The sequence below is a fragment of the Gouania willdenowi genome, chromosome 4 (assembly GCF_900634775.1).
Source record: "Gouania willdenowi chromosome 4, fGouWil2.1, whole genome shotgun sequence".
NCBI classification, from domain to species: Eukaryota; Metazoa; Chordata; class Actinopteri; order Blenniiformes; family Gobiesocidae; genus Gouania; species Gouania willdenowi.
In genome coordinates, this window is record NC_041047.1 from 7,936,508 (window position 1) to 7,964,164 (window position 27,657).

Below are 27,657 nucleotides of genomic sequence, written 5' to 3' on the forward strand. Positions count from 1 at the left end.
GTGTTTTGGCAGAATTCTGGAGCATTCTTTCGACAATTGTGATTAGAACGCAATGAAAAATGACTGCAGTTGCATGATAAAAGCATGGGGAAAAAAAGTTTCATTGATTTTGTGTATTTGGAGGGACTGAGATCTCTACATCTGAATTATTAGATCATTTCCACAATGATTCATATTATTTCTGTCATTTGTATTTCCTCCTGCGGTCAGATTTGTATGCTTTAAGTTTAAAGGGCCAGATTTAGTCATCTATTTTCCAGTGAAAAATTGTGTGTGAATGTGAGATATTGTGCATGTTGAGGCCAGTTTTTAAATAAAGAGAGAGTGAGAGAAAAATAGGTTTAGATGGCTTTTCCATTTTAGAAAGTGAATTCTTGTTTTTTTTTGTCTGTCCATTTACCGTAATCACGGAAATCGGAGCCCCTTCAGTGGGTCGGACATAATAAAACACTGGAAAAGTTAACGCTTTGTTTTAACAGAAAGAGGACGTGGTGGCTTATTTCAATGTGAGTGAAGACCTGAGAAGATTGTCTGTGAGGTTTGCATGTTCTCCCGCTTCCTCGTGAAGTCAAAAACACTGAGTCTTAAGTGTCTAATTATCCTGTTGTTTGGTAATATGAGCTGATATAGCCCGTGGCTCAGGTGGTAGTGGGTCGTCTTCTGATCGAGAGGTTGGGGGTTCGATCCCAGTACCTGACTATGTGTCGAAGTGTCCTTGGGCAAGACACTGAACCCTAAGTTGCTCCCAGTGGTCGACTAGCGCCTTGCATGGCAGTCCTGTCCCACTGGTGTGTGAATGTGAGAGTGATTGGGTGAATGAGCTGACATGTAAAGCGCTTTGAGACTGCTTCAGTGTGGTGATAAAGCGCTATATAAAATCAAGTCCAGTCCATTTTTACAAGTATACCACAGTGATGCTGTACTGGATAAAAACGTGTGATTTTGATTTTGGGGTGCTTTTTTGTTGTTTTTTCCTTTCTTAATTGGTATCGCCGTCATTTTTGAACACAAAAGGGATTTCCAGTCAATTACAGTCCCAATATTACTGCAGGTCCCACATAATACCTCATTTAAATTTGAAAAGTGCATTTTTGAATCAGTCTTTTGAATAAACCGTTATTTCTTGTCTATACGTGTACGAGGACCTCCATTCATCATGACTCTTTACCAATTCAAAAATAACTTTTAAGTTTAAATGAAGGCAGTAACAAAAATAAAAAAAAAAAAAACAAAAAAAAAAAACTTTAGCTTTAGTTCACAAAATGTGGCCCTCAGAGAGTTATACATTTCTTGATGCAGATGTTTAAATTCCTGAATGTATTGAAATACAGTGTTGGAGAATGTACCATAACTTCCTCTTTAGGACAAAGTTATATTTCTCACTTTGATACTCTGTCTGCCACGGTCTCCTCAGCTTTCATTGAGAATGTCCCGACACCCTGCGCTGTCACCCGAGAGGCAGCCAGGACCAACGAGCCTTCGTCCTGGAGGCCGCCCGTCACCAACATCACCGTTTCCAAGAAGCGCAACTGGCTGCAGCAGAGCTCCCTCTCCAAGAACCATCTTTGCACCAAGGACGAGCTCCAGGGAACGCTGGGAGCTGAGGAGGAGGGGGGCAGCCAGGGCCCCCAGCACACATTTCCTGCACCCAGTTCCTCCCCTGACCACCTGAGAGCCCCAAGGGGAGCCACACTACGACCAGCCCGCCTACAGATGCCCCAGGTTAGTCTTCCATCATCATGGGAGGAGATTTAAAGGAATGCTGTGAATCAGATGAGTCGGATAAGAAAGTCACTCATGGCTAAGAGGTTACGGAGAGCTAGGCTCAGTTTTCAAACACATTTAATGCAATTTTGATTGAAGTTTTCTCCAGGGTTGGATGTAATGTTGGCTGCAGGTTAGTATCATCAGCTCAAGGCAAGAGGGTCGGGATTTGATTCAAAGTCTGACCTCTTTACGAGCTCCCTGCTTTATTTATTATCCTCTGCCACAAAATTTCATGTTTATTTTTCCTCTTTCTCACACACAAGTACCCCCTGTAGTGCCATCGCGTACCCTCATTTGAGAAACACTCTGTTAGGGTAACTGATGAATACAAATTCACATTTCACACTGTGTAAAACATTGGAATAAGGCTAGGCAAATGTCTTTGTGTAGCACATTTCATACACGAGGCAATTTAATGTGCTTTACATGATTACAAAGTGCAACAGAAAATATTTAACAGTTTAAAAAGCTATAAAATCAGCATTAAAAACATTAAATCAACAATAAAATGATTAAACATCTCCCTCTCAGTCCTAGAAAGTAGAGAAAAATAATAATAATAAACAGAATCCGAATCTGTTATTTGACAGGTTGATATACAAACATCTTGTTTTTGATACTGGTACTTGAATTACAGTTAATAGCCTTTAACTTGTTCTCACAAGTAAAATTGTATATTTCATATCATTTTGTACTTGTGAAGCTGAAATTTGTAATTACTGACATTGCGATATATCGCGATGTACAGTATATTGTATTGTTTAGTATGGGGATATATCTGGATATATTCCATTGTGAATCGTATCATATCGTCTGATTCACACTACTAGTAGGAATACTTGGTGTTACTTTACTATTTCCCTAAAGTTAAACATGTGGTCCCAGGTCAGCGTTGGACAGGTCAAAGCGTCGCCTCACTCTCGAAACGTGGACCCTGCAGAGGAGAATGATGCCGATGACGAAGGAGAGATCTGGTACAACCCCATCCCGGAGGACGACGAGCTGGAGGTTTCTCGCCGGTTTCCCCACATCCGTTTGCTCGTTCCCCAGAGGAGGCCGAGCCGAGCGGGGGAAGGAGGGCAGGGCACTAGGACCCTGGAGGCATCCAACGTAGGCGGGCTGGAGGGGCCTGTGGACGGCAACGGGTCAGGAGATGGGAATCAGACCAATGTTGCACATTCCACAGAGGCTTCACATCTGCACCGACAGATGCTCGAGTGCAAACCACAGGAGGAGGGGCCGGGGGGCGCTTCCTCCAGCAGGCCAACAGGTACGACAGAGTAAACACGCACGCACGCACGCACGCACGCACGCACGCACGCACGCACGCACGCACGCACACACACACACACACACACACACACACACACACACACACACACACACACACACACACACACACACACACACACACACACACACACACACTCATGCCCATGGTTTCTTTTTCCTCTCTTCCTGTGTTTCTTTATTCTGCTTTCTGAGCTGATGCCTGCCATATGTTGAAATGTTCCTTTATTCAGACTTTTTTTCAGAAAATTTACTTTGATCTCACATGTTTCAACTGTCAACTGCCAGTTTTCCTCAGAGGCGTCTGCTGATTACTTTGATGTGTTCTGGCCAAGCCCATAAGAACTCATAAGGACACATCAAAGCGATCAGAAACAGAATCAGACGACAACGACAAACAAACCAGAAACAGTATACTCAGTAGAATCAGCAGACGCCTCTGAGGAAGACTGGTAGTTGACAGGCAAAACATGTCAGGAGATCAAAGTAAATTTCCTGAAAAAGTTGTCTGAATAAAAGAACATTTTAACGTGTGTTTTTAGTCTAAAGTTAATCAGGAAATGGGTTTTGTTCTATATTAAGACTTAGCACTGTCACTCACATTTACAAAAGTTAAGATTACTGATATTTGCCTAAGCAATGGCAGAAACCAACCAGGTCTGATGATTTACATTTCCATTACATGATGTGAGAAGTGCTGCTTTGGATTGTGTTTGACATGTTGCCAGAATTGGCCGTTTCCTACTGTTTACCATAAAAAAGGTCTGTAAATCACCGGTTTCTTGACGATACAATTCGATATTGATTCTTTGGACAATGTTACGATATTTGCCGTATCACTAGTCTATTTCGATTCCATTCAGGGGCCTTTCTTTTTTTCATTTTTATTTGGCACAGTTGAAAATACAACAAGGGGCCCTGAAGAAGATGGCTTCCAATGTAACAATTCAACTTTAACTAAAGGGAAAATAAAAATAAAAAAAAAACAAAATCAAGACAAAATAATGGAATGTCAAGACAGCAAAAACTTTGAAATGGAGCAGAACACAGGAAAAAAACCACAAAAACGAGCAACCATTGTTTGGTTATTCAGTAGGTTTTTGATAGAACTTTTTAAATGAGCACAGGGAAAGTTGGATCAGATGAGAAGGAAGTGAGTTCCATACTCTCGGACCTTTGAATGTAATGCTAAATTGAGAAGTAGTGGTACGTGATGGGGGGGCGGAGGTTTGAGAGCAGTTTAAGTAGTATAATTATGTTGTTGATTATTGGCTGTAAAATTATTGCTAAAAATGGTGGGAGTGTTTTATTTAATGAATCGTGCACGAATTGAGTAATTTGAAGTTTCTTGTATTGATAAATGTTAAGTATGCCAAGTTTCCAAAACATTCAAATGATCAAACAGTCTTTGATCATTGAAGATTATATTATATACTGTATTTTTCAGGATATATAGAGCTCATCACTGTATTTCGTTGAAAAATCCACGGATTGAACACATTTAAAAGCAGTAGCTGTTGAAGCTGCTTGAACACGTGTAAACAATCCTCTGTGAAAGCGACAAACGGTTTGTGTTTTGGACATGAAGTCGTGGCTTTCAGTGCACATGGGTGTTCCTTCCTCCCTTCATTAGTTCAACCTACATAGACATTAGCCAGGATTCAGACTAGAGCTGTACATTCCAGAGAGGAAATAACATCCATTGACTCGTGGTGATTGCAGCTCCCACACACCACGCACACACACGTTTGTCCTAAATAAAACAAGTCAATGTTGAGGTTTTTTTTATTTGCATGGTAAAAGTCATTGATGTCTCTGGTTTCCAGTGACGACAGGCTGATGACAGCCAGCACACGTCTGCCTGTCTGCTGATAAAGCCACCGCGTTTCTCCTCCTCGCTTCAGACTTCTTTTTGTCCTCTGTGATGTGGCAACATGGTAGTTTGGACCAATTGGCAGATCCCCCAGCTGAGCCTATAATTACAACTTTTGACAACTTTTTCTGTGGCACGCAAACTGCTATCTCTGCCCCCGTAAGGAGCACAAAGCAGCTGAATGCTTCGCGCTGAAATGTATTACCTGAGCTTTAGTGTTCGCAGCAAATGCTTTTTAATGCAAGAATGTGGCCTTGAAAGGACCTCAGCCATAACATTTTCAGATAAAATCACACACTTTCACACACTAATCACAATTTATTCTGTAAAGTTCCGGCATTTAGAAAAAAAACCCTCTTCTTTCTTTAAATAATTAATCAAGCACAATTTAAGAACAGGAATCTGTCTTTGGCAAAGATGCAGCATTAAAGGTGCAGTCCGCAACTCTCAGATCCCTCTCTCCCCCTCCCTCCCCGCTGCTCTCTTGCCTTTCCTCCAAACTTTCCAAAGTCCCTCCCTCAGAGGAGCTAACAAGCTAACGTTAGCCAGACAGCAACATCACAGTAATATAACATGCTCTGTTAAAAGCATATTACTGCAGCGCTTTTCTCTCTCTACGTGCACACACCTCAGCAGCAGCAGCAACAACACAGTGTCACTTACAGCAGCCACATGGAGGCTGCTGTGTGCACATTAATATCACGCACTACAGAGTTCTAGTGTAACAATTACAAATCAAACATAATGTAAATCAAGCAGCAGTAATTACCTTTCAAGCAGAAAAGTCGCTATTTCCATCTTCTACTCCTCCAGACCATACACTGTAAAAAAGACGACTGTTTTTTTCACACAAACTACTAGTTTCATGTAAAACTGTCCTTACATAGTGACAGCTTTAATAAATATGACAAAAAGTCACTTTTATAAGAGTTGCAGACTGCGCCTTTAAGTGGCTGATAAACTCCTAGGTCCTCATTTACTGGCTTCAAAAACTTCAATCACGTGTTTCTCTGCAAAAAAAAAAAAAAAAAAAATATCACTCTGAGAGACTCCGTCTGTAGGATTAGGATTAAACCATTCCCAAGGGAGTCTCCGTGTATCAGTACCAAGAAAGGTGCTAATCCCACCGCACAGAGCTAATTAGAATTCGGCTATTTCAAGGTGCACCTTTGGAACACTTTAGTTTTTGGCAGACTTAGTGGTTTGATTGGAGTCTCTTATGCTGAACAAGCAGATGAGAGACAGAAATGACTAATCATTTTTAAGTGTGCTTGATCTAATCATGGTAGAACATTTGTGGCCTTTACTGATAGCAATGTTAATTTTGTTGACTAGAGATGAGATAACGTGAGCAAAAACTGCATCAAAATATATTGATTTATTTGTCAACTAATAAAAATGAAACTACAATTTTGTCGCATGGGACGAAATCCAATCAGAATTCAAACATGTTGGTATGTATTTATGAAAATGAATACTTTCCCATATCAGGTTGATAGATACATACAATAATGCATAAACCCTCATGTTTTATATTTTAGTCTACTGTATCTGGAACAGATTTAGTTTTAGTCAAACTTTTGACTAAAAGGCAACTTAGCTTTCGTCCAAAATATAGTAATCAGGACTATTTATGGTTTTATTTATTCAGAAAACCTTTTTCAGGAAATTTACTTTGATCTCTTGACATGTTTCGACTGTCAACTGCCAGTCTTCTTCAGAGGCGTCTGCCGATTGCATTGATGTGTCCGTGACTTCTCTGTAATAATCCCAGCAAGTTATTTTTGTCTTCTTTTTTAAGAGTTGTTTGAGTAAATGAACTGTCACATATTATTTTTAAAAAAACTTGCTGGAATTATTACGCGGAAGTCAAGGACACATCAAAGCGATCGACGATTGACAGTTGAAAGATGTCAGAAGATCAAAGTAAATTTACTAAAAACAGTTGTCTGAATAAATAAAACTATAACATGAAATAGTGCTGATTACTATATTACTATCACTGACAGATGTAGTTGATCTTATTTTGTTGACTAAAACTAGAAATAACTGAAATAGTCCTTATTCCAGCAAGTTCTTTTTTGAAAAAGTTGTCTGAATAAACAAAACCTTAACATATCATTCAAAAAGAAGACAAAAATAACTTGCTGAAATGATTGCGCAGCAGTTAAGGACATATCAAAGCGATCAGCAGATGCCTCTGAAGAAGACTGGGAGTTGACAGTTGAAACATGCCAGGAGATCAGAGTAAACTTCTTGTAAAAATGTTGTCCTAATAAATAAAACCATGACTTAATATGAAATAGTACTGACTACTATATGTTTGACTGAAGCGAAGTTGCATTTTAGTGACTAAAATAAATCAGAATTTGTGTTGCTTTTCTGAACAAAAACCTCAGCTTTTCTGAATAAAGCCCACTTTTTATCAACATTCATCAAGTTGTGGATCTATTACAGATGTGACTTATGTCCCTCAGCTTTAGCTGATTCACAATCATGTAGAAATGTGTTCATCAGGAGCGTATCTGTGATAGCATAGCCATTAAAACAAGACGTGGGACCCGTTGGTGTCATTTTCCCTCTTTTTTTCCTCCTGCTCCTGCCTCTTGGGTGAATGTTGACTTTGCAATTGATTCCTGTGGCTTTGGTGACGCATAAAAGAGCAGTGGGCCATGGCTGCAAGGTCATCAAAGCTAACCTAGTCGTTATTATACTGAGAGGCTGGAAACGTGCACTACTAACCTGTATTTCCAACCTCTTCTGCGGTCGACAGTGTTTTCTTTGTGGAGTAGGTTTATTGGGTTTTTATCAGCTGCAGAGTAGAGTTTATTCTTTATTTTTCTTTAGATTGCTAGTGGACGTTGGGGGGATGGTGTTAAGCTCGTGTACTAGAAATCATTGAGCAAGCAGCCCAGGGCACACACAGTCCCACAGGACTTCTTTTTAAAACAACAACTTGTTCCTAAATTGATTACAAAACAATTAAAAGTAGTTGCTTTTTGCAGTTTTTTAAATGTTTGATTACAAATTGTTTAAAAATCAAACAATTTTCAGTGACAAATTAAGAGGTTCAGGGATAATTAAAATAACAATAATTGTGAGAAAATTGAGTTTTAAAGTGTGTTTCATCATAAAGGAAAATGGCAATTCCAACTATTTTCTGCTGCTAGCATTTCAACTGTATGTTCCCTAAACTTCTTAATTTACCAAAAAAACTAATTTCTTGTGTGTAAAAAGTCTTAAAAGCACAGTAAACCAGCCTCTTTTTTGCTTGTACACAGTGTTTAGTTTAATTTAGCTTAGCTTAGTGTATCACATTTTTTTTTACATTTGTTTGTCCAGCTGGATTTGTCAAGAAATACAGTTTTATTTTATTTTTTTTAAAACAAAAAAACTTGTTCCTAAATAGATTACAGAACAATTAAAAGTACGGTAGTTGCTTTTTGCAGTTTAAGAATGAAAAATGTTTGATTAGGAATTGTTTGAAAGTCAAACAATTTTCAGTGACAAATTCAAAGGTTCAGGGATAATTTTAACGACAATAATTGTAAGAAAATTTATTTTTAAAGTGTATTTTGAAAAGTGCTTTTCATCTTGCGTGTAAAAAGTTTTAAAAGCACAGTAAACCAGGCTGTTATTTGCTGGTACACAGTGGTCTATTGGTTAGCTTAGCTTATCTTAGCTTAGCTTATTTTATCTTGTCTTAGCTTAGCTTATTTAAGCATAGCTGTACAAATTCTTTGCTAACTCATGTTTTGGGTTTGATTAATATTCTAGCAATATGATGAGTACCCAAAATAATAAACATTTATCTAGACAATATTTAATTAATTTAATTAATTTAATGTTCAATATCAATTCCTATGTAAATGTATTAGTTAAACTTTCTTGCTATAATGTGATACAGTTAAAATTGTTGTTGTCCTGTGATTGTTACCAGAAAAGTCTAATGCTTAATATTTGTATGGAATCAGAAACAGTTTTATTGCCAAGTAGAGTTTTTAGACAATACAAGGAATGTTACTTTGTGGATGATGTGAAAAACCCCAAAATAAACCAGAAATGTATAATAATAATTATAAATATAAGGAATATACTGTAAATATACTTTGATTTAATTTCAAATGAATGAAGAATACTTTCTTTTTCTTATGCTTAGTTTTGTTCAAGCGGTTAAGCTAGCTGTCAACCATAACGTTATGAGAACTGATGAAACCTGATTCATTCTTGTTTGTGAAACAAGAGAACGTGGACAAGCGTGAGGAGTTTTAATGTCCAGATGATTCAGTCAGAGCATTTAATAAGTCATGCATCATGTTGAATTCTGCTTTTTGTCAAAAAAAAAAAAAAAAAATCATACAATGAAGCTTTATCTGTGAGGCTAAAAATGTGATAGGCCTCTCATTGATTGGGCATGAATAAGAGCATCTGTTGAATTAATGAAGCAGTGCAGATGTAGAAGACTCTCTATGACTTTAGGTTTCTTCTGTCCGGCTGGCTGCTTCCTTTTCCATCGCCGGATACACTTCAGACTCCTCGTGTGCTGCCTATTGACTGACTTTTTGTCCATGTGAATGCTTTTTTTTGTTTGCAGAATAATGATTGATGGACCTCGGGGTGGTTTTCTCAATGTGCTCCTAATCTCTTGTTCTCTTTTGTGCGTGTTTGGGAAATCTGACTTGGCCTGCAGTCAACATTGGATCAGAGCTATTTGGAGGGGTTGTTTTTGTCATGCTGGCCTCAGCGCTGGAGAATTGGCCCTGGCCGCTAAAGTTGCGAGCACTTTTACCCTCCGAGTTCAAATCTGGAAACTAATTTGGGCCTGCGTTCGTGCGGCTGTGCTCTGAGGGAAGTCAACAACTCCGCAGAGCAGCAGTGAATACCAAAGCACATTCTTTGACTTTACATTAAACAGGAAATTTGGGTCACATGGAGTTTTTTCCCCCTGTAGTGACAGTGTTCTGTGTTGTGGTTTTTACTGATAGCAATGTTGATTTAGTTGACTAAAAATGTTATAGGCATAGTTTGACAATAATAAGACTATAAGTAATCAAAATATATTGATATTTTCCTCAATAAAAACTAAACTGTAATTTTGTCACATGGGACGAATTCCAATCAGAATTTAAATCTGTGTATTGACAAAAAATAACACCATCCCATACCAGGTTGATAAATGATAATTGAATCTTTATAAGAATGCATAAACCCTCAAATTTCATATTTTAGTCGATTATATCTGCAACAGATTTAATTACCTGAAATCTTATTTTAGTCGACTAAAACTGCAGTACATGAAATGGTCCTGATTCCAGCTTTAACATTTGAAATAGTGATTAAAATATTATTAACAGATTTATTTGACTAAAATTTTATTCTAGTCGACTAAAATTAAACTATTTGTGATAATAATCCTGAATCCAGCAAATTCTTTTTGTCTTTTTTTTGAAAAAAGTTGTCTGAATAAAAGAAATTTTAACATATTATTCAAAAAGAAGACAAAACGAACTTGCCGGATTTTTTATGCGGAAGTCACGGACACATCAACGCCATCGGCAGATGCCTCTGAAGAAGACTGGCAGTAAATTTCCTGAAAAAAGGTGTCTGAATAAATGAAACCATAACACATAAAATAGTCATTACGTTTTTGACTAAAGCTAAGTTGCATTTTTAAGGAAGTGTATTGCATTTACTTAAAAGAAGAAATCTGTTTTTTTTTTAAATTATTATTTTTTTTCTTCTGTTTTTCGTGCCCATTTCTTTTTTCTCTGAATTATCAAGATACTTGTAAATCCCACGAGAACATCCATCCTATGGCGACGCAAAAAATCTGCACGAAAAACAGAAAAAAAACTGAAGAAAAAAAAAAAATTGCATGAAAAACTGAATTTTTTTCTCTCCAAAAAACATGAACAAGTAGCCCGACAAAAACCAACCAAAAAAAATTATTATTCAGTTTTCTTCAAGTGAATGCGATATGCTTCTGTACATTTTAGTCAAAACACGGATTAAAACGAAATCAAAATTTGCTGTCAAAACGAAGACTGACTGATGGTTGTGTTCAGTGGATAAAACATTGGCAGCAGCCAGCGCTGAGATAAGAGGCATGTTGTGGTCTAGAGAAGGAATTCATGCTAGAATGTATTAACGAGTTTTCTAACCATTGTGATGAAATGGTCGGGCTCCCTCGGCCCTAGAAACGAAGAACCTTTGAATCAGAGCCAAGAGGAGAGGAAACAGCCCGGGTTACCGAGGGATGAAACTACAGGACAAGTATGCCATTCACTTGTTTATTTACACTCCTCTTGTTTGCCTGCACACTCCACTAGTTGCTGGTTGTACATTGTGCACGCACACACATTTGGCAGACGTGCTTGTTCAGACACACGTGCACTTAGCTGAATACAAGTAGTCTTTATAGCAGCAAATAGCAAATCATTGTTCCCCTCTGTGGCTTATGGCAGTGCATTCCTATGCATCCACATGCGCTCAGGTGCTTCTGTGCTTGGCTGATTGCTGGACAGTTTATTTTCAGCTATTATTGACATTTTAGTGCAGTGGTTCCCAAAGTGGGGTACATGTACCCGTAGGGGTACAGGGGCACATTGGATTTGGTACTTGGAAAGATTTAACAATTCATTTAAAAATAATTGGGAAGTGTTTTAGGGTATTTTTTGTACAAATTCACAGTACTACAGATGATATTTACTTACTAGTGAAGTAATCACATAAAATTGTATTTTTTAAAATTAATTCCACTTTAAATTCCATGCATTGTTTTGAAGTTGTAGATTAAGCCTTAGGGCAGTGGTTCTCAACATTTTCAACCCGCGACCCCTAAAATAAAGGTGCCAGAGACCAGGGGTCCACACTATACCTGAAGAGTGGCTAAAAACAGACAAACAAAGTGGTAAAAAAAGGGGTTCAAAGTGTCAATATTGGAACAATTAGTTTAAACCGGCAAATAATGGGCATGACAAATCGTGAATGTGGTTGAATTGGCAAAAACTAAGCATGAAATATGGTGAAAAGAGGTTAAAAGTGACAATAATGGGTCAATATATGCGACATTAAGTGGAAAAGTGGTGGAAAGGGTTTATAAGTGCTGAACATGTGCAGCTAAGGCATTAAAGCAATAATGCATTCAAAATATGGCTAGTTTGGTGTAGTTGCAGAAAAAGGGTAAAAATAAGCAAAAATGGGTTCAAATTGTTTAAAAAATATTCTTAGTTTCTTGAAGGCACCTGGCAACCCCCTCCCAATGTCTCGTGACCCCAAGGTTGAGAACCCCTGCCTTGGGGAACCAATGTTTGACACAGTTAGGGGTTTAGGAGAGTGTGTGTGTGTTTTTTTTTTTAAAAAAAGCACATGACACATGATTTGACAAAAATGTGAAGGGGGTACACAGAACAAAAAAAGATTTGGAGCTGATGCTCTATAGTTGTTTTTTCACAGTATTCTGAGCAAAATGCTGTAGTCGAACTAAAGGGGTACTTATATTCAGAAATAAGAGAACGGGGGTATTTAAGCAAACAGGTTTGAGAACCACTGTCTTAGTGATATTATCCAGCATGTACCACCTACGCTCAACCTTATCCTGCAGCGATCTGGTGCCATTGCTGTGACAGCCTAAAATCATAAATTCCTCTCCTTTTGTGTGGAGGTGTGTGCGGTCGGTCGGGCGCCTGAGGAGATTGGCAGGGTCAGGAAGGTCATGTGTGTATTACCTGTATACGAGCATGCTCAGACGCACTGTCTCTTTGTCTTACAGTAATCTGGTGAGTGCGTCTTTGTGTAAAGATCTCAGGGGGTGAACAGGGTTTGCCCGACTCTGGTGTCAAGAGAGAGTAATGCTAACTTTTTGCCCTCTGACCCTCAGACATGGCCCTGGAGGGTTGGGTGTCAAACCATCACCCTGGTCCTTAGTTAGATAGGTGTCACGTTACATTAGTGCCTGCTGCCAGAAGGCCAAAGGCTGCAGAAGACACAGTGTGTGTGTGGGAGGCTGCAGTCATTAACAATGCAACAGTCATTAACATGAAATGGAGGCCGATTACACCTGTGGGACAGAGGCAGTCCTTGTTGAATATTTAATAATTCATCGCAACTCATAAAGTAGTTTCATCTTAAGTGGGCCGTGCCGCAGATTTTAGTGTAAATCATACTTAAAATATGTAAGGCGCCGACGATATCCAAGCAATAAATGACAGATATCAGTCCCTGCAAGATTTTCTCTTTTACGTTTCCTTGATTTTGTGACCAATTTGTCTTTACTTTTGGGAAATTATGAGAAATCATTTCAGGAAAATTGAGTCCCTTTCAACAATTTGAGATTTAAGATAACTGCAGTCATGATAAAAGTACGGGAAAATTGATTTCTTCAAATATTGTGGAGTTTCATTGAATAAGTGTATTTAGAACATTTACAACCAAATTATTTGGAGATTTACACACTAATAATTACTGTTTTTTTTTTTTTTTTTAACTCCCTCCAGTGGGCCGAATTGAATGGCCTAAAGGGCCGGATTTGGCCCCCGGGCTTTGAGTTTGAGGTTTAGGATTTCTAGCAGAAGTTTTCCAGCACTGATCCTGTTTTTATGCAGCCTGTGGTTGTTTCAGCTCGTAAAAAGCTGCTCACTTAAGTTTTATTTTGTGGTGTTGCAGTCCAAGTAGTATCCAAATAAACTGGTGGCTGGCTATGGACTCTGTTGCTGTAGCAAGGCAAACAATAGATGTTAGAAAATTTTGAAATTACAGACTTTTACTGCAAAATAACATATTTCTCATATTTTAATACCTGGCACCTCGCAGCCGTCAACACACAAGGAAGTAGATCACAAGAAACGAGGGGCACCAATCGATTCACAACACCAAATCTGGTTGCTTTATTCAAATGTCTTTAAGTATTTGTCGTGACCTCCACGTTTTATCTTGATTTATCTATGTATTCATAACGTTTCAATTCACCAGTACACCAGTCATGTGACTTTATATGCCTTGCTCCTATTGGCCAGTGAGTTATTGTCCCACACCACCACAGACATGAAGGATCAATTGTGAGAAATCAACATTTTTTTAGATGGCTAGGATTTCTCCGGGACCAATAACTTCTGTCCACTGACACGGACCGTAAGAAACAACATTTTATTAGGCTACAGGCCAGATAACCCCCTCGTGCAACTCCATCACAACTCTATAAAATTGGCATCACTGGAAAGCCAAGGATCTCTAGATTATGAAATCAACTGGTAACAGTAAAAATCTTGAAATGCACAATATGACTTTTAGTTGACCTACCCTAAAGAAACAACCTTTTCGATTTATGTTCAATATATGAAGTCATTGAATACACAATGTTTGACACAATTTGAGTAATGATACAACAAAAGAAAAGTTATTCAATTCAAAATCAAGAACATATTGATCAATGAGTAATATGTGAAGAGTTATACTAGTTTAAGTGATGATACACCTTCAACTAAATTTTGCGCAAATTCAGAAATCTTGATAAATTTTTCTTGGTGGTTCCCGATTTTCCCTATAGATTCACAGCAAGCAATCAAGTGGAAATGATAGAATCTAAGCTTTCTTACCAGTTTGGTGTCAATATTGCTATTCTGAGGGTAACTATGGCATTTGGAATTAAGTTGACATTAAGATAATGCTGACAGAACCATGACAATGTCTCTTCCTGTGACTTGGCTCTCATCGTTCCCCAACAAAACACTCTGAGCTACTTGAAATCACATTTCATTGTTTCAAATAATCTCAAACAGACAAACAAACAAACTATATGGTATAACGAAACATTTAAAAGATGTTGGGGTCATGGTAAAGTTCAACCCTAAAAAGCATGTTTCAGAGTTGTTTCTGTAGGTTTTCATAGATGGTGTTTGGTCATTTAGCACCTCAGAGTCCTCCACCCATGTTTCCCCTTCTCGTAGCGCCTCCGTGTCTACTGCTGGCAGAAAGCCGGTACAGTGAAGGCTACTGAGCCAGGTTTAAAACGAGGCTAAACATGGTTTGATGTGGAATGTAAGAGAACAGCCGCGTTCGTTTGTATGTTCATAGATTTGCCAGATTCCCAGCCCAACATCCAGACCTCTGAGCGGCTGGACAAGGGGTGCTTTTGTCCCTCACACGGCTACACCCTGCCCTGCTCCTGCCCCCATCTTACCCTTCTCTCCATCCTGTCGCACCTCCTCTGCCTCCCTCTTTTCACTCGTAGGCCTTCGTCCCCAGAATAGCACAGCAGGTCCTCTCTGGAAATAGAGCTGGTAAAGTTGGCAGGGTCAACTTCACTGTTTTTTATCCCCTTTCTCCCTCTGTCTCTCTGCATTTTTGGCATATACATAAACCGTTCTTTGTTTTAGCGTTTCATTCGTCTAAGTACTTGGCCAATGAAAATGTCTGATTAATTTGCAGTTTGACAAAATTGAATCAATTGCTTCGCTGTGCTTATACTTTATTTGGTGTGTTTTCATATGGATCCAAACTAAAAACTCTTGTTTTTTAGTTTTTAAGAATAGAAAATGCTTCATAAACCATGTATTTGATGGATTTTATTGTTACTAATGAATACATGAGATGAAGATTAAAGATATTATATATATACAGTATATATAAGGATGAAACTGTGGCACGTTGAAGACCAAAAACCTATCCTGACAAATTTACGGATGTAACAGTTTAGTAATTTTTGGCGTTCATTGCTCCTATCTGCATTTTCTTCTTGATATTAGCAACAAATGCTGTTTCTATACAGAGATCAGTGTTGAATTTGCTGTTACCTGTTAAAGTTTTGGTCAAGAGTACAACACTGTGAACCACTTTGAGCTAATGTGAATAACAAATTAAGAAAGATGCAATCATCAATAAAAGCAGAAACCATAAACCAGCAACACCTTACTAGAATTAGAGAATGGGAGAAAGTAGACGAATAGAGAAAAAAATCACCAAAAAACAAATAAAAGTACAATTGTGATTGTGTAATTGTTCACCATCCCCATTATTAACTAATTGTGTGTTAGCAACCTTTAAAATCTCTAGAGATGTTGTTACTAATGAAAGAAACTTCAGTTTAAGTCATGTAGACTAAACAAAGATCCTCACTCCTTCATCAAGCCACAACTCCTGTAATTTCATGGGCACTTAAATGTCTAGTTCGGATGCCTACGGGCTCACCTCTACGTGGTTAATCTTTAGGTTTTCGGTAACGTTGTGCTGGAAATGTTGGAATCTCCAGGTGTTTTTTCATTTACAGAAGCTGAAGCTCATAAGGTTTTACCACAATTTCCTGACATGATGGAAAACGAAATGCCTTAACCAGGTTTATTCACAGAAAGTCTTTTTTAAAGCTTTACATATATGGTCTGTTGATGAGGTGTTTATGGGAAGGGCAGCCTGCTCTACGTATCTATGCCAGTGGATTATAGCCTTGCATGTAGACCTATTAAGTTGATGATGTGCTGTGGAGGTGTAACACTTTGTGAGCGATAATTATGTCTGTTGCACACTTTGCCTTTGGTTTTAATGATCCTTTTCCTGTCTGTCTTCACTAGGTAGTTTAGTAGTTATTTGTAATTATATGAATAGGTGGATTATCATGTGATAGCTTTGATCAGACAGATTTGAAGAATGTTTGAGTGGTTGTGCCCATTTGGTGCCCTATGTACTCCAAATGAGGCTTTCCTGCCAAAACCCATAGCAAGAATAAAGCTTAAGCTCACCAAAACATGTCAAAACACACATTTATTTTATATTTTCTCATTCCCATTGTAGATAATCTTGACCTGCCCAACGCCATCAACTTCTCACCTCCCTCCAGTCCAAACCCCACTAAGAAGAGTAGTTCCATTAACTGGTCCTTTCCAGACAAGATCAAGTCCCCACGCACTGTCCGGAAGATCTCCATGCAAATTAAAAAGCTGCCCGAGCTCAGCAGAAAGCTGAGCGTCAAGGGCACACAAAGCAGCAGCAATGGTGGCGGTCAGTTGGAGCCGAGGGCCAATTCTCCGCGAAGCAACAGTACCGTGTCGGACGCTGTTCCTCGACTATCGTCATCTGGTGGTGGGCAAGCAAGCCGTAACGTTATCTCACGCTATCACCTGGATAGCAGTGTGTCCATGCAGCACAGCTTCAGTAAGAAGAAAAACAATGGCAGCTCAAAGTCCGCCAGCAAAGGCGGCTACCTCAGTGATGGAGACTCACCGGAGCTGGTGGCCAAGTCTGGGAAACATGGATCTGCTGAGGGGAAGGGAGGGAGAGGCAAAGAGGCCGATGGAGGATCTGGGAACTCAAGGGTCAACGGTACAGAGCTGGACATTGATGCTTTCCGTCACTACAGCTTCACAGAGCAGCCCAAATGCAGCTCATACATCTCTGGACTAATGAGTCTGCACTTTTACGGTGCTGAGGATTTAAAACCCCCACGCATCGACTCCAGAGATGTCTACTGCGCCATCCAGGTGGACTCGGTTAACAAAGCTCGAACCGCGCTGCTCACTTGTCGAACATCTTTCCTGGATATGGACCACACCTTCAACATTGAGTTGGAGAATGCCCAGCATCTAAAGTTGGTGGTGTTCAGCTGGGAGCCGACGCCGCGGCGGAATCGCGTCTGTTGTCACGGGACTGTGGTACTGCCAGCTTTGTTCAGGGTCACCCGCTCTCACCAACTGGCGGTAAAACTGGAGCCGCGGGGACTGATCTACGTCAAGCTCAGCCTGATGGAGCAGTGGCAAAACTCGCTTGATGGTCGGCCACATGGAGACCGAGAGCTCCAGCTGTTTGGCGTGGAGGCGTGGCGGGTGGTGGAGCGGGAGAACGCGGGGCTGATGGTGCCGCTGCTCATCCACAAGTGCATCAATGAGATCGAAAGGAGAGGCTGTCAGGTGAGTCTGTGCTGAAGAAATTCAGATTGTTTCTGCAGTATCGATAACGGCGTTGTAACGGCGTAAAAGTATTTAGTTAGATTACCGTTACTGAAAAAAAAAAAACGCCGTTACATAACGCCATTATTTTAAACAGCGTTATTCCAAACACTGTTTGTCATTTTGTATTTTTTGTTTATTTTTCTGTAATTTTACTGTCCTTTTGTTTTTTCTTTAATATTATATGCTTTTTGAGTCATTTTGTGCATTTATGTTGGGGCTTCCCAGTTGCCCATGTGTGATATAAAGCATGTGTATAGATTTTCATTATCTTGAACTGTCTATCTATGCAACATTCTTCTGCTGGGACTAGATATTTATATATTTTTTAATAGTGTAACCGTTTTTAGTATTTTAAGGGGATGCAAAGTCAAGACGAGATCACTTTATTCACATTACCGTACTCACAACATTTTGCCCATTAAGGTTATGAAACTACAAAAAATACAATGGCTTGTTATAATTGTAATAATTAATTAGTTTAATGAATGTTTCTATTTAGATGCTTTATTAGAAACTAGATTACTATAGTTTTGATGGGACTGCGCTATGGAAACACACATTATGATATTACTGTCATTCTGGACTCATTTTGACTAACTTAGATGGTCAGCTTTAGTGCATTCCTTCTTATGAATAGTGTTTTATGTGATGATAATAATAATAATCTTAGTTTTTCATATGCAGCCCCTAGTTTGGTCGATGTGATTTTGATCTCTGTCTGGGTGCGTATTCTAATCTTTACTGATTTGCGGATTTGTTTCATTTCAAAGATGCTTTTTTATGTTTTATCTGTGATCAAGTGTAGGCTCTGCTACACACGGGGGTTCAGGACGAGGTTGGAACCCATTGGAATGTTTCATTTTGGGTCATATTCATTCACAGCCACTTTACAAATCACTGTGTTGATGTTTGATGGACGACCCTTAGACATACATGTCCTTAGGGCTTCTCTGTTCTACTTTCAGTGCTTTTGTTTATTGTGGGGGTTTTTTTTTTTCTAAAAGACTGCAGATGATGTCTGAGACTTTGAGTTATGTCTGTGACTGTGAGCACAGTTCATTACACAGAGACGATGCAAAAAACGCAGAAGCAGCTATCACACTTTCCTCCTGCATGTGGGCCATACGTGGCTTTAGAAGAAGATGTATGTACACTAGATGTTTGGACATGTTACTCACACTGGAATGGTGGATGGATTTGAAGCTTTTATGTGTCGAGCTACAGCTAGAAACCTCAACAAAGAACTTAGCTTGTTTAAATACTGTAAATAACACCATAAAAGCATCAAAGCAGCAGTTGAGGAAGCAGGAAGTAGAAAAACTAAATAATAGCTTGTTACTCACTGTCACATTTGACCAACATGCTTCAGTCCATTGACTCATTAACTATCGGATATGTAGCAATTCTAAAAGATCCTGATAGTGTTCAATTAGATCTGCCATCACACACTTTTTTTTGTAGAAAATACTCTAATTTGTATATCATGAGGTCAGTCGAGCTAATATTTATTTCAGGTTTATTAATCAGTTATTTTTTTATTGTTGTTTCAGTCATTTGAATTCAAAACAATATTTGATTTTACAGATAACTCTATTTATTAATATCGACATAAATGAACAGGTATCGGTGCGTCTTCACACCTTGATTACCTATAATTTGCTTATTAAATGTCATGTCCTGTCCCTTTAAGTTAACTTGCTCTTAACTTAAAGTGAGCAACTCATTTGATGAATAAAAAGATAGTTATGTATTTTCAGTCTGTAGGAGTATTTATCTAAGTTTTTATCTTTTGATTCAAATGTTGTGCATTTCAGTGTGATATAATAGTTTGAACTTTGTCTGAGTTTTTTATTAGTCTGGTGGGGGAAAAATGGCAAATACTATGACAAAAATCAAAAAAATAAACAAATGACCAGCACTATGCGTAGACTTATACTAACTAGTTACGTGTCGGTCATTCTATGTCATTTCAACACACTTTCAGGACATCCCACGCACTACCGTCTCAAAAAATTCAGAATTTTTCACCAATTGTTCTGTTATTATTCAATAGGCACACTGTACATTTTTAGTTTGATCGGATGTGAATCACTTTTGAGATATGGCCAATTCAGGGGGGGGTATGTGTCGATTTTCGTGCGTCCTTGTTTTTTTTTTTCCCATTTTAAAGTTTCCAATATCTCAGCAACTACATCACATAGGAAACTGAAATTTAGTTTAGCAATACAATTCCACCTACTCTCTCAGAATATATATCAAATATCTGCTATACATCTTATCTGGCGGACATGCCAGACCCTCAAAATTGGAAAAAGTTTGTCAGGGTTTGGGACTGGAACATGTTTGGGCCTTCAGTAAATGACTTTACATATGTCTCATCTCCCTGTAATTAGATCAGCTTTGAGCTATGTACATAGACTGTTTACATCACTAATGATTAGTCACATACAGTATACACATTGGTTCTTGGGTGACAGTCTCTTGAAATCCGAAAAAAAAAAAAACACTTTTTATATAACGATTTTTATTGGCCTATAATTGCATGTGGGAATGGAAGAAAACATCTGATCTCTGTTTTAATTTATAGTATAAAGATGACTTTTAATTAGGATATAAAACAATGTATCTGTATGCAACTTCTTCATTTTTATTTTGGACCCCAACTTTGGGTTATTTCACCAAAGTTTGGGACCAAAAATATTCATGCGGCTATTATAGCTTGGCTCTGTCTTATAATCATTTATTGTTTATTAGTTTTTCACAAGTAACATACAAAATATGGGTGAAAAAAAAAATATATATATATAATATATTTACATATATATATATATATATATATATATATATATATATTTTTTTTTTTTTTTCTTCTTCTAATTTCTAGAGACTCTTTGTATGGATGTTGTCCATGTTTGATCAGTTCAGACTAGCGCTGAGCCCTCCTGCTAACAACCTGCTCTCAGCTTTACCTCAAAGAAAGATTTTTTTTTTAATTCTCAATGAACTTGTTGTTCATTATGCACTGTGACTTCTGTTTACCAGCACACAAAGCCAAATCCCTCCCTAATCTGTCCTTCTCTCTGCCCCTCGTGTGAGGTTTAGAAAACGCTGCTCGTGTCGATGAGGAGAGCTCATGGAGTGGATACATTATAGTGTCGCTAAGCTGTAGTGTGTGTGTACAAATGTGCGCGTGTAGGACTGTGTGTTGGTGAAGCCGGACCTGACGCACCATTCACAGCCCACTGACTTAACATGTTACCGGGGCAACCACACCAGTTGGTCTGCTATGCCACATACCAGACAGACACATGTAGGAGAAATTATGGCATGTCTGTTGCCAGACCTAATCCCGACATAACAAGGAGGGCGAGTGGTGCCGAATTTCAGCCATCAGAAGTCTCCAGTTCCTTCAGGTCACACCGACGAGGCTTAGGACACAAAAACACAAAGGCTTTATCTCCGACTGCATTCATTTTTAATGCTGAGCTGTCATCTGGTTTTCAGGGGAGCTCAGTGTTTATCCGTTCACTCAAAAAAGATGTGACAGTTTCATCAGAGCTCTGGAAACCAGTTCCTTTGTTCTATGTTAGGGGAACAAAATCCATTTGAAGTCACTTTTTTGAATGCGTTGGTAAACAAACATCACACTCGTCTCACTGAGAGTACGCTGTGTTATTTATTTATTTTTTACGCTGTGTTATTAAGTACTGGTAGAACAAAAGAATAATCTGTTACAGCCCCCGTTGGGACGTGAGCCCAAGGTTTTACAAAAGATTCAAAGCTATTACAGGGCTCTACTCTAACTTTTCCAGTGGTGGCACTGCTGATGAACAGTTGACTTCAAAAGTATCCTGATCATGTGATCAACATATGCTCATTCCTTGCCACACATAAATCGTGCATATTTAACCTGCCCATTGGTGGTTGAATGAATCCGTCCCCACACAATTAAAATCTTTACTTTATTCCAGAATAGTGTTTTTGTTGGTTTAATTATCTTACCAGGTATTTAAAACTTAAGGTTAGCCACAGGTGCAGGAAAGTTGATGGTCTATAGATGTTGCAGGAGATGAAGTAGGAAGGTGGACATTAATAGCCTCTGTAAAAAAATAACTATTTATTTCAATAGTTTTTTTAAAGTTATAGGGAGCCATTGCAAAAGAGTCAAAGGGCCACATTAGGCCCCAGAACTGCAGGTTGCAGACCCCTGCTCTGGAAGAACCACAGCTGAACATCTGGCCTGGCATCATAGTTAATCAGTTCTGGTCCTTCCATGCTGATTCTGATGAGCGCGTATGCTCTATCGCTGAGCTCAGCACGTTTTTCCTTTTTACTGCTGCTCTCAATGTGAGCGTACACTCAGTGAGCGGCTTGTTATGCCTGGCTCCGTTCACTGACCGCACACATTCCAAAGGTGTTTATACTTGGATTATTCACAGTTACATTATTATTTTATCAATCATAAAAAGTAGCAGATTACGGTGCCAAGTACTGTCATCACATCCCTTTGGTTCAAATGTCACCCTCATATTCATAAGAGTGATCCTGGACAAGCCCCCACTGATGCTACGGTCATCTCCAGGACTTCAGTAAATGGCTTGAGGGGCTGCAACGTGTGAAGGATTCCACACAAAACTAAACTAAATTAAATCATTGATTTATTCCAGTGGTTGAGTAGCGCATTCATGGTGTTGCCAGGTTGTGCACTTTCAATCTCTAGCTACTAAGGGTGTAAGAAAAATTTGATTTGGCGATATATTGTTATATTTCACCGCGCAATTATCGTATCGATCCATAAGCATTTTTTGAATCAATGCAAGTTGATTGCACTTTATTTCCATCAAACATACTGGACACTTTTATAGATGTAATTGGCTACTTAAAAAAAATGATTTTGATACAGGTATTTGAAATACACTTATTCACCATTTACTTGTTCTTGCAAAATTAAAAAAGAATGAAATCAATAATATTTCATACCACTTTGTACTTGTAAAATGTATAATTGTTATGACTATGCAACTCAATGTGAATAGTATTGTGTATTGGAATATATCGTATCGTGACATGCACATTGTATAGCACAGTGGTTCCCAAACTGGGGTGCGTGCACCCCTAGGGGTACATGAGAACATTGCAGAGGGTACTCGGATAGATTTAACAAATGATTAAAAACTATTGGGAAATGTTCCGTGTTAGGCCTTTTTCTTTTTTTTTTTTTTTTTTTTTAGCAAATTCACTACAAACTACCAGTATAATTGCTCAATAAATTACTATATTTTCTTGTAATTTAATTTAACAGGATTATTTTACGCTGTAGAGGCCAGTTTATCACACTTCCGGCAATAGGAGACAATAATTAGCTACATTTTTACAAAGGAGACCCTATTTATTTACGATTGAAGTAATCACATATAAGTTGCATGATATATTGTTTTAAACAATTTACACTTTGCACACATTGTTTTGAATTTGTAGATTAAGCCTGAGAAAACCAATGTTTGAGACACATTTAGGGGTTTATGAGAACCTGCTGTTCCTCATATAAAAAAGCATATTAAATTATGGAGACTGTGCTTATGATATTATGAAGAGGGGGTACACATGATTTGACAAAAATGCAAAGAGGGTACACTGGACAAAAAAGATTGGGAACCACTGGTATAGCATCATTAGATTTATGGCAATGCACACTTCTAGCTACAGATACATTCTAAGTAATGTGTGCTAGTTGACTGAAAATATGAGTATCCTACAATTTTTTGGTCTATCTTCTATTCGCAGTCAGGTTTAAGTGAGATTACTGGAGGTTGGAAGGCTGAGTTCAGCCCTGGAATGGGTTGCCAGTTCATTTGTAGGGCTTACAACACAGTTGGGCCGGGAGTGAGAAAAATGGTGGCCACATTGTCTCACTTACGAGCACGTTTTTTCTCCTCCTAGCTGTTCAGCGACTTGTCTAAACCTCTAGTATTGTTTACGATCCTTTGATTGAACCTGCAGTTAGATCTCACCATAGGTGCCCTTTAAATGTGATTGATTGGGCTCTAAAACTGTCCCTGCTTGTCATCTGTTGGGCTCCTGAGCCGTACGTGTTCACTTGACCTACATGCACGTCTGTGTGTGTGTGTCTACGTATGTTTTTCCAGGTGGTGGGTCTCTACCGTTTGTGCGGTTCCGCGGCAGTGAAGAAGGAGCTTCGCGAGGCCTTCGAGCGCGACAGCTACGCCGCTGAACTGTGCGAAAACACGTATCCTGACATCAACGTCATCACAGGTAAAAACTCAAACAGTGAATATGAGAACGAGGACAACGTGCACACACGCACGTACGCACGCACACACACACAACTGTTAGATTTAAGTTAGGAGGTAATTTTTAATCTGGATTGCTTTAATACATGGTTGTCATACTCCTTTTAGTTCAGGGGCCAAATACGGACCAATTTGATCTCAACTGGGCCGCAGATTTCAGGTGGGGAAAAAAATATTATTTTTAATACACATTTAACATCATTGTGCCATAGTTTTTAATACCAGTTCAATTCACTTAAAAAAATCTTGACTTTGTTACCAATTTTTGTGTAATTTAGAGGAATTGTTTGTGAGAAATTGAAATCAATTTGCACCAATTTGCAATTAAAAATGACTGCATTCATGTGACTTAAACAAAGGAAAAATCCAAGCCCCTAAAAATATTGTAGACTGATGAATCCTACTCAAGCAGAACTACTGTTACTTTTTTGAAATTGTATTAAAAAGTGCAAGTACAGGTAAGTCATACATAAAATACTCAAGTACAAGTAAAAAAAATAGCTTAATTAAATAGTACTCAAAGTAAAAGTTATTTTTGGTAATAAATCTTGCCACAGCTCCCTTGCATACAATAAACATCTCATGTATAAACTTAAAAAGCAAAAAGCTAAAGATGAAGGCAGTGCCCAGAAATGTCATACCATCTGGTGACCTTTTATTAACCTTTCCTGCGAGATGGATTCTCCTGGTGTTCATAAACACCAGAATCCTTCTTGTGCTGTTCCTGCCTTTAGCTGTTGAATCCAAACCGTTTCGGTTCGGATTCAATCGGAAACGGTTAGAACCAATCATGAGGCAGTGTTGTGGTTTAGGGGCGGGATATCTGGGTGTGACAAAGGCAGGAGCGCCAGCGGGGGAGAGGAACTAGCTGGGCTACCGCTGTTAGCATAGCTCCGAATCAAAATAGAAATATGTCTTTGCGGGAGGGTGGTTAACGTGTCCTTAACTCATATACAAGTGTTGCAAAAACAGCAAAAGTCACTCAACGACATACTGACCGCAGCACTACAATCCTTGTTGTTGTTAGCAGCGTCTCTGCGGCGCATGCCGATGACGACATCATTATTTGTTACCATGTGATTGGCTAAAACAAATCATGGTGGACAGGCGCTTCGAGCATTCTGTTTATGTCCCTCCCTGGTTCTGAAAGGATTCGCCAAACACAGACCCAGATCGATGTGGAGAACTGGAGTTAGAGGGAGGGGCTACACATCATTCTGGCTCTTACCAGGTTAACACTTATATAAAAAAAAAATGGAAGCAAAGGATACTGTACATTAGAGCTGATAATCTCACCACTTTTTGGGTAACTTCTTTATTTCATAGTTTTTTTAGTGTGTGTGTGTGTGTGTGTGTACATATGCATACATTTATTTTGTATATCTCATATACAGTATGTGTTATAATTTGCCCTTTCACAGGATGTTTGAACTTCTGTTGTTGATTATAATAGATAGAGAGACTAGCTGTGCTGTAGCTATGGGGTGGGGGAGGGGGATGTTTCACTGTTCTTAATGCTGCTGTTGGTTTTGGAAAGAGGCCCCATGTAGGCGTCGTGCTATCGCGCTTTGATCCGCATGCGTTTGCGAGGCAGTGGCAAAGAACACAGTTAACAATCAAGCGTCTCCAAAAAAAAAAAAAAAAAGGGACGGCACCGACGAGGGTTGTTGGTTTTGCCGCGCGGCCTGAATTTGCTCTCCCAGGGGAGCTGCTGTTACCGCACAGGACACAACAGTATGAACACTGTGTGTCACCAAAGAAAATGTGTTAAAGCTGAATGTTTTTAATCAAACCTTGAACTTTAACATATTATACCCTTAGGGTCAATCTGACCCCAGGGATGTTTGCCTCCAATTGTACCCATCAAACTAGAAAAAGTCATAAAATGTGAAGAAAAACATTAAAAAGTATATATATATATATATATATATATATATATATATATATATATATCTAACATTATTTTTTGAATGATAAACGTTGAATGGGGTCAAATTGACCCAAGGATAATTTGAGGATTTAACTGTCTTATGTACAATTACTATACAGGTTTTAAAGAAAAAAGTGTCAGTTTTTGTTGAATTCCATTCTCAAAAGAACCTTTCTAGGCTTTTGTTAAGGTTTTTTTAAATTAACTTTAGTCTTGAGTTGCTGATACGGCCTCACGTGTCCAAGTCAAGGCCAGGGGGCCAAATCCAGCTCCTTGGATCATCCAATTTGGCCCGCAGGAGAAAGTAAAAATGACAGCGAAAACATGAATCCTTATGTAAATGAAACTCAACAATAATTGCAGGGACTCACAATTTTCCCGCTGCTTATATTGCATGATTGCTGTCATTTTTAATGTTAAACTGTTAAAATTCTTCTTTCAAAATCTTTTAATTTTTCTCAAATTATTACATAATATATCACTAATAAATAGGAGATTTAAAGTGAAGACCCTGTTGGGACTGATATATGTCACTTAATGCTTGGATATGCTTGGTTTCCTAAATATTTTGTATTGTATGTACACGTACAAGTGTAAACTAGGGCAGAATAGTGCTTGTTTTCCCGCATAAAATGTGTGGCCCTCTTGAGATCAAACTACTCCGTATTTGGCCCCTGTACTAAAATGAGTTTTGACACCCCTGCTCTAAGATGTACCGCTCCTGCTACATGGCCAGGCAAATATTTGATATGTTCTCTTGGTTTGGACCAAATGAAATCACATGGTTCAAAGTAAACCTGCAGCCTGAGTGGTGCGAGGTTAGATTAGGGGCTAAAAAAAATGAACAGGCAGCGGACGAGCCGAGAGGAGTGGCGTGTCACACGGCTAATTTAGAAGCGGAGGCAGTGAAAGGGATTATCCCGGGGGTCAGAGTTCAATCCAAAGCTTGCGAAACACGCTCAGTGCGCGGGCCTTCGTTGTTCCAATCCACACGTCTTCACTGTTTTACCAGCATGAGCAGCACGGTGGATGAAAACACAACAATGAAACGTCATCCTTAAAGAAGCTGTTGGTTTTAGATTTGGCATCAGAAGGAAAAGTAGGAACTGATAGTGGGCAAAGGTGAAAGTCATGGATTACAAGTACTTATGTTACTGTAATTAAGTTGCTTTTATGGCTACTTATGTACTTATGGGTCTAAATCAGTCATTTTACTTGTACTTAAGTACGTTTTAAAAGAAGTAAAATGATGAATTACATTTCTACACCCAACTGTTATTGAGTAAATTATTATTTTGGTGACACTTTAGTTTAGAGAAAACCTATTGACCATTATTTAGATGCTTATTAGCATTAGTAACATATTGGCTCTTAATTAGTCATTATTGAGTTCTTTATTAATGCCTTATTCTTATTAAGGCCTTATTATACACTTAAAGGCAGTCCAAACAGGGTTAGGGTTAGGGTTAACTCTAACTCTAACCCTAGCATTTTGAGATCATAATTCTTATACAAAAACGTCTTTACTTACAACTAATAAGTATTAATTCT

General features: G+C 38.6%; 1 protein-coding gene across 1 annotated transcript in view; it reads left to right on the forward strand.

Moving 5' to 3' along the window:
• syde2 (synapse defective 1, Rho GTPase, homolog 2 (C. elegans)) overlaps positions 1 to 27,657 on the forward strand; it is a 63,253-nt gene that overhangs the window by 12,652 nt on the left and 22,944 nt on the right. Inside the window, exons 2-5 of the mRNA XM_028443831.1 lie at positions 1,415 to 1,722; positions 2,653 to 3,037; positions 16,712 to 17,823; positions 24,012 to 24,138. Coding sequence (XP_028299632.1) covers positions 1,415 to 1,722; positions 2,653 to 3,037; positions 16,712 to 17,823; positions 24,012 to 24,138 — 1,932 coding nt within the window. The remainder of the gene's footprint in view (positions 1 to 1,414; positions 1,723 to 2,652; positions 3,038 to 16,711; positions 17,824 to 24,011; positions 24,139 to 27,657) is intronic.